Here is a 21,986-nt window from a genome sequence, read left to right as displayed (position 1 = left end):
CTGTCCTATAGGGTCGCTAAGAGTCGGAATTGGTATAGGTTCTTATAACAGATTTAATATGCCACACTGTAATCATTCTTTGCAAATTGTAATCTTGGAAGAGTTTTTTTATGATAAACAATTGAAAATGTCCCAAGAATAAAATTCTCTAAGGCACTGTTGGGCTCCATAAAATCCTTCCTCCTTCCCACCACCTTCCCCTGGATAGCTTTTGCTGAAGCACACTTTGCTGTATTTTCAGACTAGTATTTTAAAAGATATTAGCTGCAATAGCCTAGTGAAACCCATTGCTAGTTTTCTTAAAATAATGTTTTTGGGGTCTTGTTACTATGTTACACTAGATGACAGTAGCAAGACCTTCACAATAAATTTGTTGTGTCCTGAGTTGGAGAAGATGTTCTAAAGCACCTGTTTTTGTTCATTTGTTTTTCAATAGCATGGCTTATGTAACTGATTGTTTATCCTGTTTAAATTTGACTTCCGAAAGCTTAAAGTCAAATCTATATCTATACCTTTGATAAATATATGTTCTTGCTGTTAGGTGCCGTTGAGTCGATTCCGACTCATAGCCACCTCTTGTGACACGGTAGAAGTGCCCTATACAGCCTTCTTGGCTGTAATCTTAATGGAAGCAGATTGCTGGGTCTCTCTCCCCCAAAACCACTGGGTGCATTTGAACTGCCAAACTTTTGGCAAGTAGCTGAGTGCTTAATTCTTTGCACCACCATATAGACTCTCACAACAGCCATTTTGTGTATTGTCCTTACCACTGGCTCAGTTCTATTTTCCTGTACTCAAATTCCCTTTCCCCAATTTCCTACCTACTTCTTACTTTATGAATTCTTTTATTGTGTTTATCTTTGCAAACTGCCTCAAATCGGACCTAATTACAAAAAAGACCAAGTATGTCTAAATTTCCGAATGTGTGATAACTTTTCTTTAAAATAGTTTATTCGAACAGGCTGAAGTTTTGACTGTAAATGATCAAAAACTTGGTGTAAGATAAAATGTGTCTAAGGTTTTAAGAAAGGAAAGATAAGTGCAAATCAACTGCCACTGACAACTGCATAGGCAATACAATGCACCGAGCTCTTACTATTGCTACAAGTTAAAAACGAACAAGCACAAATATCACTTACCGGTATGACGATGAACAGAGAAGAAAATTATTAGTTAACAGTAGTACCCTCGTTAAGAAACAAACACCCCTAAAAACGTTGGCACCTTTTCTTTACACAGAGAAATATGTTTAATGAATATTAAAGCTAGATATGGGGAAAAGTGGAAATCCTGAAATATTTTATTTTTACTAGGATTTTGTATCCTATGTTCCCCTTTCTTCGAAAGATTAACAGATTCAGAAAGGCTTTAGACTTTTTAAGTCTCAAGACTAGAATTGTTTGGGAAAACCTAATTGAAGAGTTTAAAATTATAGTGGAAATTGGGAGAGTAAAATTGTGATTTACTTCTCTGGGACACCCCGGATTCATCACTGAGCAGGCTAACAAAATTTAATGTAATAAGAATGACTCACAGAACAAATGTATTCCATTTCCACCACTGAAATGATTGTATTTCATGATTTAGATGGATTCTTTATTTTAAAAAAAATAGACATGTACTTTTATGGCTAGAAAATGTTTTCCCCAGTGGTAATATATCAATACAATACTGCATAGTCTGAAAATTCATTTGAAGACCTTGATATTTATACATGGGTGTTCTACACCTGTCATTTTATAGTGATACATATGAGAAACACAGACCTTTCTTTTTCAAATATTGTAATATACATCATTAGTACCAAATTAATTTTTCTCTAGACATACGACTTTTTCAGGTTCCATTTAATGGAAAGAGAAAACCCATGCCTACTCCACTTTAACCTGCTTGTCTTCAGAGAAGCCCCCAAGCTACTCCTCTGGGCTGGCACTAAACCAGGTGAAAAAGAAATGGAAAGAGACAGAGGGCAAAAGCATGCTGCTAGTCCACTTAGAGTCTTGGGCTAAGTGGAATAGGAAGCTGAATACCCATTTGACTCTGTGATAACAATAGTAGAAATAAAGTTTCTTTTCCCTCTAAAGGTCCATGAAGTCTGTTGTTGAGGGTGAGGTAAGATAACAAAGAGAGCAGGTTTGTGAATTTTGTCGATTCATTAAACCTTCAGACTATTAAAAAAAAAAATTTTTTTTTTATAGGCACTCATTAAATGATTGAATTGGTCCCTACTGTTTTCCCGTCTCTGCACCAGATGCTGTGCTAGAGAGATGAGTAAGCCAGACAAAGTACTTACCCTCCAGAGCATTTATAATTTAGTGAGTGAAGATCCTCAGTTGCCCATCTATTAAAAAAAAAAATGGACAAGATGACTGCAAAGGTCCCTTATAACTCTAAATTAACGATTATATTTTTTAAATAAAAAGAACTCCAGTGGTTGTTATTACTAATTCTGACCCCTCCTTATTCTTTTTCCTAATCTCAATGTCCCTTCTGTAATCCTAGACTTAGGGGTCAGGAGAAATAAGTACAAAGGTTAAAGAAAAGATGTGAATGGTAAAAGAAGGGAAGAATAAGAAAAGTTAAAGAGAATGGCACTCAACTGCTGGTTGGCATCTACTTGTGTTGGGTGTTTTATAAACATGCAATTTCATCCAAGAGGCAGAAATATAGCAGCAGCCAGCCTCTCTCTAAGAAGAAGCTCTAGAGCCAGGAGCCATATGTTGATAAACTTTCTATGTCCAGGACTATTAGAACACTGTTTGGTACACAATATGTACTTTAAAAATGATAGATGAATGTAAGTAAATGAATATGAAAGATGGTTCAAAACCAAACCAAACCAAACCCGTTGCCATCGAGTTGATTCCAACTCATAGCGACCCTATAGGACAGAATAGAACTGCTCCATAGAGTTCCCAAGGAGCGTAGATTTGAACTACTGACCTTTTGGTCAGAAGCTGTAGCACCTAACCACTACGCCACCAGGTTTTCCATGAAAGGTGGTAAATAACATAAATATTAACATTTCATCATTCCGCTATCTTAAAGACAGACTCCTCACAGTGTAGAACATCATTGCCCTTAAGGCACTTCACTCTTGGCAATCATTTCTTGGATCTTAGGATATTCTCTGGCATTTAGAATCAGTATATAGAAATGAGTTCATTTATGGAAGCATAAGAGAAAATTCCTCTACACACATGCATAGTAAATATCTTCTGATAGATAAATTATTGTGTTTATCACTTTAAATCACCTCCATAGCTGCACTATGGTTATCCCAAATTCATTAGGTGTGGTTCCTCATATTTTGAGTGGACAGGTTTTTAGAGTAGAGTTTTGTACACAATCTACTTTGGTGAAACAGGAGTCATCCTTCATGGCCCTCTCAAATGGCATTCTTGTTTACTTTTGTAATATGTACTAAGATTTTGAGCTTGTTTTTCTGTGAGCATTTTCTAAGCCTATTTGCAAATACAGATATATTTATAAAAACTAACATGCGATGGTAGTGGGGACTAGGTGTTTGGTGGAACTGATAAGCGATCTGATCAGTTTCTCAGACACAACATGACATACTAGTAAATTAGAAAAAAAAAAAGTCTCTGTTGTTAACAAAAAGAATTAAACCACCCATTGAAAAGCAAAAAATAGTAATTAATCTAGTAAACAAAATTAATAAGAGATATTCAGTAAAACAAATTATAAAAGTGGATTAAGGTTATTAGTTAATAAATATATGATGTATGTAAAAAGATGTTTATTTTAAAAGCATAAACTGTCAGCCAGAACAATTTAGGCATTGTCCTGTCTCTTTTTCCTTGTCTCCCTTCTGACAGCCATTCTTCAACATTCAGAGTGACAGCTATGCTTACAGTCACCTTGTTTTCCTTTCAACCTAGATAAGGGTTTATTCACTTACTTAGCCTAAAGACATTCACTTCAAGTGGCAATCAGACACTTCCCTAAAACTGTATTAACATTGCCATTGGATTTTCTCATTACATTAATTGTAATGTAATATTAGAATTATAATTTATTTTTATGTTAGTTAAGGGTTTATAGTCCTCCTAGGCTACAGATAAATGTATTTGCCAAAAATAAACCTTTACCTGAAAGTTGTATTTACTGGATGCAACATGGATAGATTTTTAGTTTATTCTTTTTGTTCTTATTTACAGCCCATTTACAATATTTTCATACTATGTATTATAAATGCCTCCATCTTTTTATCAAAACAATTTTGTCAGCTAACGGAATAAACTCATTAAATTAAAACTGGAATATTCCAGTCAGAATTTTCCCAGATCTGCATTGGCATCTCTCTTAGAATACCATCTTGTACAGGGCCTGTGCGTATTGGGGGCTCTCCAAGTATTGGATGTAAGAGGAGCTCAATTATTTGTTACATGAATGCATGATAGGCTATGGAGAGGAAACCCATGCAATTCCATGCAGCTTTCTCTCCTCTACTCAGGACTTTTATTAAGTCGACTCCTTGCTGATTCCTAGAAATGACTGCCTTCTTTGGAATCTCAACTCTTTAAGCTTATTTGCCTGTTTAAAAATACACTAAGTTCAACTTTGCAGTTTTTTATTTATTTACTTTTTATTGTGCTTTAAATGAAGGTTTACAGAGCAAATTATTTTCTCATTAAACAATTAATACACGTATCGTTTTATGACATTGGTTCCAACCCCACGTAGTGTCAACACTCTCCTCTTCTCAATATTGGGTTCCCTATTTCCATTCTTCCAGTTTTCCTGTCCTCCCCTGCCTTCTTGTCCTTGCCTCTGGGCTGGTATGCCCATTTAGTCTCGCATACATAGTTGAGCTGCGTGTATGTATTATCGTTTGTTTTATGGGCCTGTCTAATCTTTGGCTGAAGGGTGACCTCAGGAGTGACCTCAGTACTGAGTTAAAAGAGTGTCTGGGGGCCATACTCTCAGGGTTTCTACAGTGTCTGTCAGATCAGTAAGTCTGTAAACTTTGCATTTTTTAAACATAATTGAAACATAGCATTGTATCTTTTCATAAAACTGGCATAAAACTTCATAATCATCCAGTAAAATTTCCTCATTTTAAAACAAATTTTAGCTCCCTCATGTGAGGATCCAGCCTTTTGAATAAAATGGTTTATATTTGAATAGCAAACTCATAATCAGTAAGGTAAAATGGAAAATCATATCAGAGAACATGGAATAGTGAAGTTTAGAGTTGACACTAGAAATTTACTTAAGTGGAAGTATTTGTGGGAGGAGTGTGATATTTTTCCTTATACATAGGAAAGACATTAGGAACTGAGCTTAACAATCTAGGGATTCCCAAGGATAGGAGAAAGGCTTTTGATCTGAGAAAAGTAAGACTCCTCATAAACAAAATTTGGAGGAGGCGGGGTTTTATCAATGCTTGCCTTCCACCTCCTTACTGTGACCCTTTCTTTTTCATTACAACTCCACGTCCTTATCCTCAAGTATCACCCTCCTTCTTATGTAGTAACCCAATCCCTGAAGCCTGTCCATCTTCGATTTTTGTTTTCATTTTAACAGAAAATTGTTTAAAATTAAAAATCCTTTCAGAAGAAAAGTAGCTTCAGGGGCTAAATTAATAGGGTTGGAAAATTTATCAATTTACCTGATTTCTGCCTGACAATTTTGACATGAATCATTGATGTCCCAGCAACCTGAAGCCAAAAAAAAAAAAAAAAATGTTTCATATTGAAATCTTTTGTGTTGCTTGTGCCTCATTTCCGTTCAATTGACCACCGAACCTGTTTCTTCAATTTCTGGTTGCCTGCCGGGTCCTTGGACCATCTGTCTTGTGTAACCCTATGGTCTGGGTTTCTTCCTGCTGGCTGATTTCATGCTCAATTTCTGCCGAGATTAATTTTTCTGAGCAGTTCGTGTCTATGGCTATCCCATCCTTAAAAAAGGGGATCCTAAATCTCTTTCTGTTTTGATACTCCATACCTAAATATTCACTCTGAAGGACAACCCTTGCTTTGGTACACCCTGGTTCTGGCATTTTGACCCAATCTAAAAATACCCTTCACTCTGTAACCACCCTCAACTTTAAGAGAAGCCCTGATAACCTTATGCCCTAACCATACCATTATTGCACTTACTACTCTGAAAAATTACGTAAGACCAGTCTTGGAGGAAGTAAAGGCCAAAAATAAAACACCATTCACTCAATTTAATTGGAGCAACTCCTAACCATTGAATTAATGGCTAAGGAATTAACACATACTTGTTTCATCATTTAAGGGTGTATCTGTGACTTTTTCCTTTCCAAATAATAACCTTCAAAACAGCTGCATATGGCCCTACTCATCAAGAAGTAAAAGGTAGCCTCAGTGTGGGTGAAATATTTAAGCTACTGCATATTGAAGCAATTGCATAGAAACAGTGCAGGTCAAGATGCATAGAAGGCACTAAATCCACAGGAAGAAGTTTTACTAGCCAAACACAATTACCCCAATTGTTGTTTTTGTGTCAGGTGCCATCGAGTTGGTTCCAACTCATAGCGACCCTATGCACAACAGAATGAAACACTGCCCAGTTCTGCGCCATCCTTAAAATTGTTATGCTTGAGCTCATTGTTGAAGCCACTGTGTCCATCCACCTCGCTGAGGGTCTTCCTCTTTTCCGCTGACACTGTACTCTGCCAAGCATGATGTCCTTCTCCAGGGACTGATCCCTTCTGACAACATGTCCAAAGTGTGTAAGATGCAGTCTCGTCATCCTTGCCTCTAAGGAGCATTCTGGCTGCACTTCTTCCAAGACAGATTTGTTTGTTCTTTTGGCAGTCCACGGTATATTCAATATTCTTTGCCAACACCACTATTCAAAGGCATCAGCTCTTCTTCTGTCTTCCTCATTCATTCTCCAGCTTTCACATGCATATGATGTGATTGAAAATACCGTGGCTTGGGTCAGGCACACCTTAGTCTTCAGGGTGACATCTTTGCTCTTTAACACTTTGAAGAGCTCCTTTGCAGCAGATTTGCCCAATGCAATGCGTCTTTGGATTTCTTGACTGCTGCTTCCATGGGTGTTGATTGTGGATCCAAGTAAAATAAAATCCTTGACAACTGCAATCTTTTCTCCATTTATCATGATGTTGGTTGTTGTTCCAGTTGTGAGGATTTTTGTTTTCTTTAGGTTGAGGTGTAATCCATACTGAAGTCTGTGGTCTTTGATGTTCATTAGTAAGTGCTTCAAGTCCTCTTCACTTTCAGCAAGCAAGGTTGTGTTATCTGCATAACGCAGGTTGTTAATGAGTCTTCCTCCAATCCTGATGCCCCGTTCTCCTTCATATAGTCCAGTTTCTCTGATTATTTGTCCAGCATACAGATTGAACAGGTATGGTGAAAGAATACAACAACCCTGACACACACCTTTCCTGACTTTAAACTGATCAATATCCCCTTGTTCTGTCCGAACAACAGCCTCTTCATCTATGTAAAGGTTCCTCTTAGCACAATTAAGTGTTCTGGAATTCCCATTCTTCGCAGTGTTATCCGTAGTTTGTTATGATCCACACAGACGAATGCCTTTGCATAGTCAATAAAACACAGGTAAACATCCTTCTGGTATTCTCTGCTTTCAGCCAGGATCCATCTGACATCAGCAATGATATCCCTGGTTCCATGTCCTCTTCTGAAACTGGCCTGAATTTCTGGCAGTTCCCTGTCGATATACTGCTGCAGCCATTTTTGAATGATCTTCAGCAAAATTTTGCTTGCGTGTGATATTAATGATATTGTTCTACAATTTCCACATTCGGTTGGATCACCTTTCTTGAGAATAGGCATAAATATGAATCTCTTCCAGTCAGTTGGCCAGGAAGCTGTCTTCCATATTTCTTGGCATAGATGAGTGAGCACCTCCAGCGCTGCATCTGTTTGTTGAAACATCTCAATTGATATTCTATCAATTCCTGGAGCCTTGTTTTTCGCCAATGCCTTCAGAGAAGCTTGGACTTCTTCCTTCGGTACCATCGGTTCCTGATCATATGCCATCTCTTGAAATGGTTGAACATCAACTAATTCTTTTTGGTATAATGACTCTGTGTATTCCTTCCATCTTCTTTTGATGCTTCCTGTGTCGTTTAATATTTTCCCCACAGAATCCTTCACTATTGCAACTCGAGGCTTGAATTTTTTCTTCAGTTCTTTCAGCTTGAGAAACGCTGAGCATGTTCTTCCCTTTTGGTTTTCCATCTCCAGCTCTTTGCACATGTCATTATAATAGTTTACTTTGTCTTCTCAAGAAGAGGCCCTTTGAAATCTTCTGTTCAGTTCTTTTACTCCATCAATTCTTCCTTTTGCTTTAGCTGCTCGACGCTCAAAAGCAAGTTTCAGAGTCTCCTCTGACATCCATCTTGATCTTTTCTTTCTTTCTTGTCTTTTCAGTGACCTCTTGCTTTCTTCATGGATGATGTCCTTGATGTTGTTCCACAACTCGTGTGGTCTTCAGTCACTAGTGTTCAATGCGTCAAATCTATTCTTGAGATGGTCTCTAAATTCAGGTGGGATATACTCAAGGTCATATTTTGGCTCTCATGGGCTTGCTCTGATTTTCTTCAGTTTCAGCTTGAACTTGCATATGAGCAAATGATGGTCTGTTCCACAGTAGGCCCCTGGCCTTGTTCTGACTGATGATATTGAGCTTTTCTATCATCTCTTTCCACAGATGTAGTCAATTTGATTTCTGTGTGTTCCATCTGGTGAGGTCTATGTGTATAAAAAAAAAAAAATGTGTATAGTCGCCGTTTATGTTGGTGAAAGAAGGTATTTGCAATGAAGAAGTCGTCGGTCTTGCAAAATTCTATCATTCGATCTCTGGCATTGTTTCTGTTGCCAAGGCCATATTTTCCAACTACTGATCCTTCTTCTTTGTTTCCAACTTTTGCATTCCAATGGCCAGTAATTATCAATGCATCTTAATTGCTTGTTCGATCAATTTCAGACTGCAGCAGCTGATAAAAATCTTCTATTTCTTCATCTTTGGCCCTAGTGGTTGGCACGTAAATTTGAATAATAGTCATATTAACTGGTCTTCCTTGCAGGTGTATGGATATTATCCTATCACTGACAGCATTGTACTTCAGGATAGATCTTGAAACGTTCTTTTTGAGGATGAATGCAACACCATTCCTCTTCGAGTTGTCATTCCCAGCATAGTAGACTATATGATTGTCTGATTCAAAATGGCCAATACCAGTCCTTTTCAGCTCACTAATGCCTAGGATATCGATGTTTATGCATTCCATTTCATTTTTGATGATTTCCAATTTTCCTATATTCATATTTCATACATTCCAGTTTCCAAATATTAATGGATGTTTGCAGCTGTTTCTTCTCATTTTGAGTCATGCCACATCAGTGAATGAAGGTCCCGAAAGCTTTACTCCATCCATGTCATTAAGGTCGACTCTACTTTGAGGAGGCAGCTCTTCCCCAGTCATCTTTTGAGTGCCTTCCAATCTGGGGGGCTCATCTTCCAGCACCATATCAGACAATGTTCTGCTGCTATTCTTAAGGTTTTCACTGGCTAATGCTTTTCAGATGTAGACTGCCGGGTCCTTCTTCCTTAGTCTGGAAGCTCAGCTGAAACCTGTCCTCCATGGGTGACCCTGCTGGTATCTGAATACTGGTGGCATAGCTTCCAGCATCACAGCAACACACAAGCCCCCACAGTACGACAAACTGACAGACTGTTAAAAAATGTGTTGCGGTCGAGTCAACTCATAGTGACCCTATTGGACAGAGCAGAACTGCTCCACAGAGTTTCCAAGGAGAGGCTGGTGGATTCAAACTGCCGACCTTTTGGTTAGCAACCAAGCACTTAACCACTGTACCACCCGGGCCCCAATTAGACTGTTAGGACTTACTCATACTGTTATTTCTTAGAAAAGGACCGTGTGAGTTGGTAGATGACCATAAGAAGCTTTGCTTCTGGCTATTTCCTCTCACAACACAAAGCAATGAGAACTTCCTTTTTATTACCTTTTCTTTTGGGATTTAGGGATATATTTCAGATGAACTTGTCATTATATCCTGATTAGCAGCAATGTTCATTCATTCTTTTGTTCTTTTCCTTCCTGGTTCTCCTCAAGACACTGGCAATCATCCTGGAATTGTTCTTCCATTTTTCATAGTGCTTGTGTGTGTGTACGTGTGTGTATGCATGTATGGGATCCTTCCACATGTCTTTAATAGGGAATACTTTGTTATTTGGCTATATACTTTTTGTTCCTGTGACAGTATTTTTTTTGTGGCCTTTTAGTAAGTCTATTGACTCTTTAATAGTTAAAATATGGAATAAAATGATCTTTTAAGAGCCCAGCAAATCAGAGGGAATTACGCAGATATAGACTGATATATAAGAATACCAAGGACATACGTCCTTACGATTTTCATGAAACAAAACACTAACATAAAGAACTCTTCAAAGCACTCAATTTTTAAGTTTGCTATTTAAAATATTAAAGACAATGACTCATGTACTACAGATCTTTATGACAGAGGCTGACACAGAAAAGGATCCTCAGGGGGTGGTGATTTGGCACATTTGAAGTCTAAAGGGACTTAAAGATGGCCTTTTCTTATAACCAACCCAGCTTCATCGTACATTGTTCTTTCTAATGTACATTTTGCATTATTTGAGTAATATTTTAAGAAATCAGTCTTAAGGCCTATTTACATTACTGCTTTTATTTTCCTGGATTTCTTTAAAGTAAATTGCATTTACTTTCAAGAATGTGGTTGCCTTGGTGTGCTGCCAAAAAAAAAAAAAAAACTTTATGTTAATGCACCCATAAAAATAAGTTTGCTAGCTAGACAATGTGTCTCTCAAAGATTTCTACCAGATAATAACTTGAGAAAGTACTATGGTGCATTTCAATACTTATAATTTTTGTGCGTGTGGCTCTTTGTGTTTTAAGGAAAACTGAGGAAAGAGGTCACTGTGCATTTGTCAATCCAATTTATGGGAATTGGAGCAACCCAGAGAAAATGTAGGTAAGTGGCAATGGTGGACTGTATTCTTTTGCAGCAGGAACACACACAAGTACACACACGCACACATAAACAAAACCAACCATGACGTCACTTGGACATGTTTCCACATCACAACTGAGAGAAATGTCTTAATAGTTATTTCAATTGGGGGGAGAATGGAGTTTCTCTAAATGTGCAATGAGATTTTTCCATTCCAGGGCATTTGCAGTTCCCTGTTAAATGGTTTTATGGTCACTGAATATATTCAAAGAGAGCTGACAAATCTGGAAAATATCACTTTAACCCACAGAATGTTAGTCAGCTACTAACAGTAAATATCCATTTAATGTTCTTCATTTTATTGCAAAAGACAAAAGGGAGGATAGTGTTCTGTGTTCTCTTTAAATTTAGGTGAGGGTATGGAAAACCATTTCCTGGTAACAGAACAGAAAAGAAGAAATTAAAGTGTATTACATCTTTTTTGGCCCATTTTGGGGCTATCTCTTATCAATATAATAAGAAACAGGCTAGCTCAGCCTCCTCAGCCTTTTTTAAGTAGGTAATATGAGCATCCACTTGGGTATAAAATAGAACTGGCCATGACACACCACTTCCATCTATAAAAGTTTCTTACATCTGATTCTAGAAACATATCTGTCATAACTTATAAAAGTGAGCATATAGTAATATAAAGTTTGAATTTCTTTCCTATTACTTTTTTAATGAAAATAAGCCATGAAGAGTTTTTATGTTTTTTTAGTTACTGAAAATGAGAACCAAAGTGTTGGATTAGACGGTTTCTAGTAGTTTCAGAGACTTGGGTGGGGTGATTGGAGCCTACTACACCTCTTGCCTTTTTTATTTCTTTGTTTCCTTCAATAATGATGTGATACACACTTTTAGTAGTTTTTTTAGGGATGAAAACAAAAAAATAAGATATCTTTCAGATCACAAAGAGAATTAATTTGGATGATTTGTCTAATCAAGACAGAGTAAAAATTAAAATACAGCCCTACTCAATGGATGATAAATAAATGCACACCTATTTAAGAACCCAAGTGTCCTGTATCTTTTTGACAAAGTAGGGAGATGTAATAGAAACATTTTCATTGTTACTAAAGAACAATAAATCTTTTTCATTTTCAGCTTAGTTTCACTTTTAATTTCTGAAAGATACAAATGACATGAGGAATTAAAATGAAATATTTTAGATTTGTTTTTTTACATTAATATCTAAAAAACTTGTAATAACTAAAATATTGTTGGGAAGTTGTTGTGTGTCCTTCCCGTTCTACTGAGAATGTGATTTCTCTAGTGTTCAGATTGGTTTTAGTTTTAGGCACACACAGTAGGAGATCCATATCAAAGACTTACCTTTCAAGATGTTGTCCACTGTGCATCAGTCGATGATTCCAGAGAACTTGGGAGCAATTTCTATTTTCTATTTTAATAAAAGAGAAAAATATTGCTCTTTCTCACATTCCTTTTTCCTTTCATTAAGAATGGCTGGAGAAGAAATCCTGTCACATCTCCTGGCCTTTATTGCTTTTTTGTTTATTTTGTTTCAGAAACAAATTACTTTCTGTTAATTAAATTAAGCCTATCTTTCCTGGCATCACAATAAAATTCATATTTCTGGCAAAATCTTCAGCTTGTGTGCCAATAAATCTAATCAGCTAAAGTCTTGGTTCTCTTTTATCCCGAAATATAACAGAAAAATAGGCTTCTCTCGTACTTTTATATGGAAATTGAGAGAATAGGATAATGAACCGCCATTACCCGTCAGCCAACTTTAGCAATTAACACATGGCCATTCTTGTTTCATCTCTAGTGCCACTTTCTCCCTCCCCTCACCAGATTCTTTTAAGGAAATCTTCAATATCGTTTAATTTCTACTGTAAACACTTCAGTTACATCTTTAAGGGATAAGCACTTTCAAAAGTATAACCAGATATCACATGTAAACATTTAAAAATAATTCCTTAATGCCATCAAGCATTCAGTCAGTGTTCAACTTGCCCCAATTGTCTCACATATAAGTAGGAGATTTTGTATTTTTTTACTATATTTTTAAAATGAGCATCCACATAAGGTGTATGCATCCAATTTGATAGACATATCTCTCAAGTCTCTTTTAATCTCCAGATTCCATTTTCTCTTTGTTTTTTTGTTTGTTTGTTTTTTTCTTGTGATTTGTTTGTTGAAGAAACCAGGTTGCTCGACCTCTAGAAGTTCCCACATTTTAGATTTTCTGATATATTCAGAATGAGCCATAGTGGCACAATGGTTAAGCACTTGTCTACTAACCAAAAGGTCAGTGGTTGGAACCCACCCAGCAGCTCCATGGGAGAAAAGACATGGCGATCTGCTTCTGTAAATATTACAGCCTGAGAAACCCTATAGGGCAGTTCTACTCTGTCATATAGGGTCACTATGTGTTGCAATTGACTCAACGACACACAACAACAATATATTCTGTAAAATATAATCCTACCAACTTAAAGCTGTTAGTTGTTTTATTTTGTTTTTGTTTTGTTTAACCTAACTATATTCAGTAGAGGAGGCTTAGGGAAGCCAGTGCTAGGGAAAGAGGTAGTCAAGGTGTTGGCTGCTGCAACCCCATCCCAGCAGAAGAGGGGGATGTGGCAGTGATACCTGTGCCTAGAGGACACCAGCACATCCAGGGACTAGGCCTTGTGTCAGCAGTGCAGACAGTGTGGTTTGAAGGTGCATGAAGGAGGGACAAGGACTTGCTATACATTACTCCAATGGAAATCTGTAAGAAGCTTGCTACGTTCTTCATAGTCATGAAAGAAGATTCTTATTTTAATGCCTGAAATCCTAACCTTTTAAATGTATTTTTATTTTTTAGAGTCCTGTATACTCCTTTTCTAATCCAGCATATGGTACAACATCAGGAAGCCTGGAGTCTATATCTAATCATTTCATATAGTAGCATCCAGATCAGATATGATCCAGTATGTGTACTTTATAGAAAATTCCAGTTTCTAAAAACTGATGGAAACTCATACAATAGTAAAAATAGAAGTGATTCAAAATGCTAGTGTGATCACTACACTTATAAATAAATTTTCTCAAGAATTGAATATGTTGAATGCTTTCATGAAATTAGAATCAGATCCCTATGTTCATTGCGTTTCTTAACATTTCAATAAAATTTTCAACTCAAAACCAAGTTTCTCATTTTCCTTTACATTTACTGTAGTTATTTTTATAAAGGATAACCCAAATTGTTTCACATATTTTAAGATGCTTTTTTCTGTGTCATCCCACTTAGAAACAAAGGCGAATTGGCTTAGAAACAAAAGTGGCACGCTAGTATACAAACTAACATGAATGGACAAAATATAGTAATCCTAATCAACAAAACCATAAATTAAAAATTATTTCTGCATCTTGCAGAAAATGTAATAAATTGTTATTGTGCACTTACCCTATACTTATCATGTGAGGCTTGCCTTTAGCTGGATGTAAAAATAATGCCAAAATATATGAGATAAGAAGGTTTGGGCTACAAGAAACTGAAAACTCTCTACTCAACTGGCCTAGATAATGTGGTAATCATTATCCCACAGATCAGGAAATGAGATGGGAGATCTTTTCAAGTGGTAATTATAACAGCTCGATAATCTCAGAAAGGACCCTTATTGTTTCCAAATTTCAATTCCCAGACTATGTTATCAGGTTAGCTCTCCTCCCAGTTAAATCATGACTACACATGCTGCAGCATTATAGGGTTCGCAAGAAAATTCAGAACCAGGGAAGAGCCCATTTATTCCTCTGAGTGTGTGTATGTACACAATGCATGCCCATGCATGTGTATATGTGTGTTTACCAGCAAGAAAACTTTTACCAGCATGCATGTGCAGCAAGAGCACTCTTATTGGCCATTGTAGACTAGGAGCCTATGCTAAATTAATGTCTTCAAGGTAATGAGGTGCAATGATTGGCTGAGAACTGCAGGATTACCCACTGGGGATGAGAATAAATTTATCAAGCATATTATTAAGTAAACTAAGGTAGTTAAAATGAGGACAACCTGAAGCACTTACTAATGAAGGTCAAAGACTACAGCCTTTAGTATGGATTACACCTGAACATGAAGAAAAGCCTCACAACTGGACCAACAAACAACATCATGATAAATGAAGAAGAATTTGAAGTTGACAGTGATTTCATTCTATTTGAATCAGAAATCAGCCTCCACGGGTGGAAGCAGCACTCAAGAAATCAATGACATATCGCATTGGGCAATTCTACTGCAAACTTCTACTGTTTAAAATGTTACAAAGCAAAGATGTCACTTTGATGACTAAGGTGCATCTGACCAAGGCATGGTCTTTTCGGTTGCCTCATGTGCATGTGAAAGTTGGACAATGACAAAGGAAGACAGAAGAATTGATGCATTTGGAATTTTGGTGTTGGCAAACAACATTGAATATACCACAGAATGAACAAGTTAGTCTTAGAAGAAATACAAGCAGAATGCTCCCTAAAAGTGAAGATGATGAGATTTCAGCTCGTTTACTTTGGGCACATCATCAGGAAAGACAAATTGCTAGAAAAGGACATCATATCTGGTAAAGTAGAAAACCAAAAAACTCCTTGCTGTCGAGTAGATTCTGACTCGTAGCGACACTATAAGACTGAGTAGAACTGTCCCCAGAGGGTTTTCAAGAAGAAGTTGGTGGTTCCCAACTGCCAGCCTTTTGATTAGCAGCCCAGCTCTTAACCACTGCTCTACCAGTGCTGCTGGTGAAGTAGAGGGTCAAGGAAAATGAGGGAAAACCCTCAATGAGATGGTGTGGTGGTTAATTTTATGTGTCACCTTGGCTAGGCTATGATCCTCCGTGGTTTGGCCAAATACTAGACTAGTTGCTGTCCTATAATGTAATGTAATGCAATGTTATCATTTTTAATAATGCAATCTAATGTATTCAATCAATCAGTTGAAAAAAGAGTTTCCTTAGTCTGCCTCCCAGACTATATATAAATAATCTGGCAGAACTTGTTCTTTCTCTGGACTCTGCACTCTTCCTGTCACCTGACCTACAAATCTTGGGACTTAAGTCTGCACAAGTCTCCAGACTGCCGCCTGACCTACAGATTTTGGATTTTCCAGCCCCCACAATTGTGTGAGCAATCCCTTGAAGTAAATCTCTCTTTCTGTACATACACACACATATACATACATTCCATTGGTTCTTTTTCTCTAGAGAACCCTAACAGAGATGAGTTCACACAATAGCCACAACAACCAACTCAAACATACCATCGATTATGAAGATGGCGCAGGACGAAGAAATGTTTGTTCTTTTATACATAAGCTTCCCGTGAGTTCAAGCTGACTGATGGCAACTAACAACGTGAACAAAATTGAAGTATAGTTAGGAAGTAGGAAAGGTGCATACCTATTAGGTAGGCAGCAACCAGTATCTGCTCTAAATAGTAAGGAAAATCACCCCTTCTGCCCTGGTAATGTGCTCTGCAATTGAGTGGATCCAATATTAATGTGGTTAGCAATCTTCTTAGCCTGTTCTCTGGGGAATGGAAAGAGCAAGAGAAAGGTTAGGAGTAACTACCTCATGATCATTTGGGATGTTTCTCAGCTTAAAGTATGGTCGTTGTACACAGTGCAAGTTTTACTATCATTATATTAGTGCCATTTGCGGAAGTAAGGCTGGCTGAAAAATATTATTTTTCATTAACTTTGTAGCAAGATAATCTTAAATTTTATCTGAGTGATTTTTTTTGGACCCTGCTAACCACATTATAGTTTCATTCTCTATGAATATCTTTTTCTAATTGCTGTTTTCATACTGACACCAAAATTTCTGACCCTAAATCATTGTGTTAAAATTTGGATATAGTCTCAGTAAAGACTTAACAGTTGTTATGTGAAAAATGCAATTTTGTACAAAAGAGATAATAAGAATGATCACTCAACTTAAACTAGCCTGTTTCATTAGAGTAATATTGAGAGAATTCATGACATATATGTAGCTCCATGTTTAGATTGGAAACCCTGGTGGCATAGTGTTTAAGTGCTACAGCTGCTAACCAAGAGGTCAGCAGTTCAAATCCACCAGGCGCTCCTTGGAAACTCTGTGGGGCAGTTCTACTCTGTCCTATAGGGTCACTATCAGTCAGAATCGACTTGACAGCAGTGGTTTTTTTTTTTTTTTTTTAATGTTTAGATTAATGGTAAAACCAACAGAGACTAGAAATTACGGTGCTATTTAGAGAACTTGTTTAAATTTCTCTTCAGGTGCAAGTTATTTAATCAAATCAAATATTTTGTGAGGTCTTATAAATACACACGGCAATCTATGAACCAAAAAAAAAAAAAGAAACTGCATTTTTTATCAAATAAGCAATAGAGATGAGTACCCATGTTCAATTTCTGTAATTCAATGTAAGATTCAGAAATCAAAAGATTTTTTTTTCTGTGTGTCTTTCTTCCCCTGTTAACTTTCTAGTGTAAGTCCAAATTAGTATCATTGTGATTTAAAAATATAGAAGAAAAAGGGACAACAAACATTGTACAGAGTAACACAAATTACATAATTCACCTTTAGGTCATAAAACATCCCATATGTCACACTGGGCAGAGAAGTTGTCAACAGTAATAAAAAAAAACTTATTACAAAATGGTGGACATCAGGAGACGGATACCAATGAGTGGTGCTGACTAATTCTTATTGGTTTTGATTTGTAAATATTTAAGACAACATCTCATTGCTAGCTGAATTTATGTGATTAACCTTCTGCCTTAGTTATCTAGTGCTGCTATAACAGAAATAACGCTCTGGTGGGAGGTCCTTGTCATCAATCTTGCCTTGGTCTAGGAGCTTCTCTGCACAGGAACCCCAGGTCCAAAGGACAAGCTGTGCTTCCAGTGCTGCTTTCTTGGTGGTATGAAGTTCCCCTGTCTCCCTGTTTGCTTCTCTCTTTTATATCTCAAGAGATTGACTCAAAATACAACCTAATCCTGTAGATTGAGTCCTGCTTCATTAACATAACTGTCTCTAATCCTGCCTCATTAGCATCATGGTAGTCAGGATTTACAAGACATAGGATAATCACAACAGACAACAAAATGGTAGACAGTCACACAATACTGGGAATCATGGCCTACCCAAGTTGACACACATTTTGGGGGGACACAATTCAATCCGTAACACCTTGTGTTTCCCAAAATGTATTTTAAACACATAATAACAACAGCAGCAACAACAACAACAAACACTAATAAGCACTAATTCTCTGCCAAACCTTGTTCTAAATACTTTACGTATTTTAACTCATATAAATGCAAAAAAGTACACTGCCTACTATGGTAGTCACAAGCCACAAGTGGCTATTTAAATTTTAAAATAATTAAAATTAGGTAAAAAGTTCAGTTTGTCATTTGAATTAAGGCACATTTCAAGAGCCCAATAGTCACATGTGGCTAGTGGCTACTGTACCGCTCAACAGAGAACATTTCCATCATCACAATACTTGGTTAGAACAATGTTGAAATATTGTGCTATAAATAGTACAGTATCAGTCTCTATGAATCCAATAAGCACTAAAAATTATTCCCAGTATGTATTTTTAACTAGAATCAACCAATTTTAGCATAATAATAAATTGCAGATACGACAAGGCATATTTAGCTGTAAGCAAACTAGAAAATATATGTGATAAAAAAATGTGATAGATACGTTTTAATAATACTTTCTTGCCATATAAATAAGTCATGTATCATTTTATTATACCTATATCATCCTCAGAAACCCTGGTGGCGTAGTGGTTAAGTGCTATGGCTGTTAACCAAAGGGTCGACAGTTCAAATCCGCCAGGAGCTCCTTGGAAACTCTATGGGGCAATTCTATTCTGTCCTATAGGGTCGTTATGAGTCGGAATTGACTTGATGGCAGTAGGTTTGGTTTTTTGTTGGTTTATATCATCCTTACTTATTCCATTTTTTACATTTAGATAGCATTTTGGAAGAGTATGTAAAAATTGTCTTCTTCCCTTTTCAGCTTCCTGACCATCAATCATTTATCACATTTATCACACCAAGAGCTAAAGATTCATCTGCACCATTAAATAATAGCTGCCTTGTACTTAGCGCTTACGGGCAAACTGGCTACTATATTCAGGGCTATGTCTTTTGCAATAAGTAGTCTTAAACTTCATTCTTATATATAAAAACCGGGGAAAATTTATATTGACATGTAAAAGGACTGTGGACTTTTCTTTTTGAAGGATTTTTTTAAAAAAATAAGATTTCAAGTATATATTCACTATCAAACCAATGACAGCTTTGTGATTCTTAATATTGTTGTACTTTTATGTCAACTTGTGAAATGTATTGCATTTAAATGCTAATGTGCCTTGGAAACTAATGCAAGTAATCATCAAACTCAAGATCCTTCTCCTTAAATAACTATCACAGGTGGAAAGATGCCACTTTCTACATGCACGCTGTGAAATTTCAATGAAACCAGGAACATGCTATATCCAGAATGAAAGAACTCTGTTACTAAAAATTAGGTAAAGAGAGAAAACAAAGAAAGAAAGAATTATAATATACTTAAGGATTCACTTAAAAAATCACACTGACCTATGCCATTAAACATTTTTAAGAGACTAAAGTGCTCAAAAGAACACATTTTCTTCCCCAGAATGTGCAGGCAAAAGCGAAAAGCTTTTAAGTTTCCTATTTGTTTAATATTAGTTTGTTTATTTAGACTTGGCTTTGGCCCCTATAGAGACAATTTCCTTGGAATTTCATATCTGTCCAGGTTCTGTTACTAAAAATTAGCTTGAGAATTTAGCATAATCATCTGCTGTCAATGTAATGTAACTTTAGGCCAAGTAAAGAAATGCCAATATAATAGATCCAGAATACAAAATCTGTTTTCTGTGCCTAGGTTTTTTACCCCAGATATTAAGTAAGCATTTTAACCTATTACTAACCATAATTAATGTTTAAAGAAAAACATTAGTCACTGTGGGATAATTAAACTTGCCATTATTGTGTTCAGCAAATATTTGTAAGGAATATTTACAGAGAAAGGAGTGAGATAAGGCAGTGAGAGGAGAACTGAGTAACAAAGAATGCGTATCATATGGCCCCTGCTATGTGGGACTTCTCTATCTTATTAGCACTACAGTTTCTTCAAGTATACAAATATATGGTAAAAAAAAAAATTAATAAAATAGAAGATATGTATAAAATTAAACACCTGAGAAAACAAATAAAGAAAAAAGAGAACACACAAATAAACAATGTCAGAAATGGAAATTGATAATCAGCACAGATCTTACAAGCATTAAAAGGATAAGGAAGATATTATTTTAAAAATTTACAACAAAAAACATCAAAATTTAGAGGAAATAAATACCCAGGAAACAACAATTTTTTGAACAGACATAAGAAGAATCAGAATACCTAAGTAGTCCTTTAACAATAACCCATTGCCATCGAGTCACTACTCTACTCTGTCCTGTAGGGTCACTGAATCATAGTAACCCTATAGGACAGAGTAGAACTGCTCCATAGGGTTTCCGAGGAGCAGCTGGTGGATTCAAACTGCTAATCTTTTTGGTTAGCAGCTGAGCTAACCTGCACTGCTAGGGCTCTTTTAACAATAAAAAACCCCTTAAAGAGATTCATATTTAATTGGTTTTATCATACAAAACTCAAAGTTTAGAAGATTCACTAGCAAATTTTGTAATACATTTGATAAATAAATAATGTCAAAGTCTTAAAACACTTCCAAAGAACAGGAAAAGAGGTGTACTTCCCAACAGAATTGATGAGGACAGCATACTTTTGATTTAAAATCTGACAAAGGCACTATAAGAAAGGAAAAGTTTAGGCCAATTTTACTCATGAACACAGGTGTGAAGTATTCAATATATTTAGCAATATAATGTATTTCTGTTTTTTATGTTTATTCCATAAATGCAAGATTGGTTTTATTTAAAAATCGACGTAACTCTACACATTAACAGAATGAAACACACACACAAAAAAAAAACCATACGATCATCTTAATACCCAGTGCCGTCGAGTCGATTCCGACTCATAGAGACCCTATAGCGACCCTATAGGACAGAGTAGAACTGCCCCACAGAGTTTCCAAGGAGCACCTAGTGATTCGAACTGCTGACCTTTTGGTTAGCAGCCATAGCACTTAACCACTACGCCACCAGGGTTTCCCATCATCTTAATAGACGTCTAAAATTCATTTGGTAAAATTCGATATCTGTTCATAATAAAAGTATGTTAGAACTAGGAAGGGAAGTTTCTTAGTGTGATAAAAGGCATCTACAGACTTCCAGTTCCCAGTTTGACATGTAAAGAGCTTGAAAGTCATCACTCCCATACTCATAACAAGAAAAAGGCTGAACAAACTAAGAAGCAACAACTCTTCTTAGATCCATCAGAGAATTGAGGTCACAAGACAAACTGCTGCCCAGAAAACTGGAGAGGCAGGCAGATACAGAGAATCACAGCTTACTTGGAGCAGAAACCCAGAAGCAGAAGACTGCAGCTGGAGTCAGAGCTCATGTTGTTGTTGTTAGGTGCCTGGAGCTGGTTCTGACTCACAGTGACCCAATGTACAACAGACTGAAACACTGTCTTGTCCTGCACCATACTCATGATCATTGTTACACTTGAGCTGATTGTTGCAGCCACTGTGTCAATCCATCTCCTTGAGGGTCTTTCTCTTTTTCACTGACCCTCTACTTTACCAAGGATGATGTCCTTCTCTGGGGATCGATCCCTCCTGATTACATGTCCAAAGTACACGAAATGAAGTCTCACCATCCTTGCTTCTAAGGACTATTCTGTCTGTACTTCTTCCAAGACAGATTTTGGCAGGTGTGGTATTTTTAATATTCTTCACCAACACCATAATTCAAAGGCATAGGAACACTTTATAATTGACAAATTGC

General features: G+C 36.6%; 1 protein-coding gene across 1 annotated transcript in view; it reads left to right on the top strand.

Moving 5' to 3' along the window:
• MALRD1 (MAM and LDL receptor class A domain containing 1) overlaps positions 1-11,027 on the top strand; it is a 958,969-nt gene extending 947,942 nt beyond the window's left edge. Inside the window, exon 39 of the mRNA XM_049881884.1 lies at positions 10,952-11,027. Coding sequence (XP_049737841.1) covers positions 10,952-11,027 — 76 coding nt within the window. The remainder of the gene's footprint in view (positions 1-10,951) is intronic.
• The last annotated feature ends 10,959 nt before the right edge of the window (positions 11,028-21,986 follow it).

This window comes from Elephas maximus, chromosome 4, assembly GCF_024166365.1.
Source record: "Elephas maximus indicus isolate mEleMax1 chromosome 4, mEleMax1 primary haplotype, whole genome shotgun sequence".
NCBI classification, from domain to species: domain Eukaryota; kingdom Metazoa; phylum Chordata; class Mammalia; order Proboscidea; family Elephantidae; genus Elephas; species Elephas maximus.
Note: the sequence above shows the minus strand (reverse complement) of the source record. Positions and strands in the feature narration are given on the sequence as shown.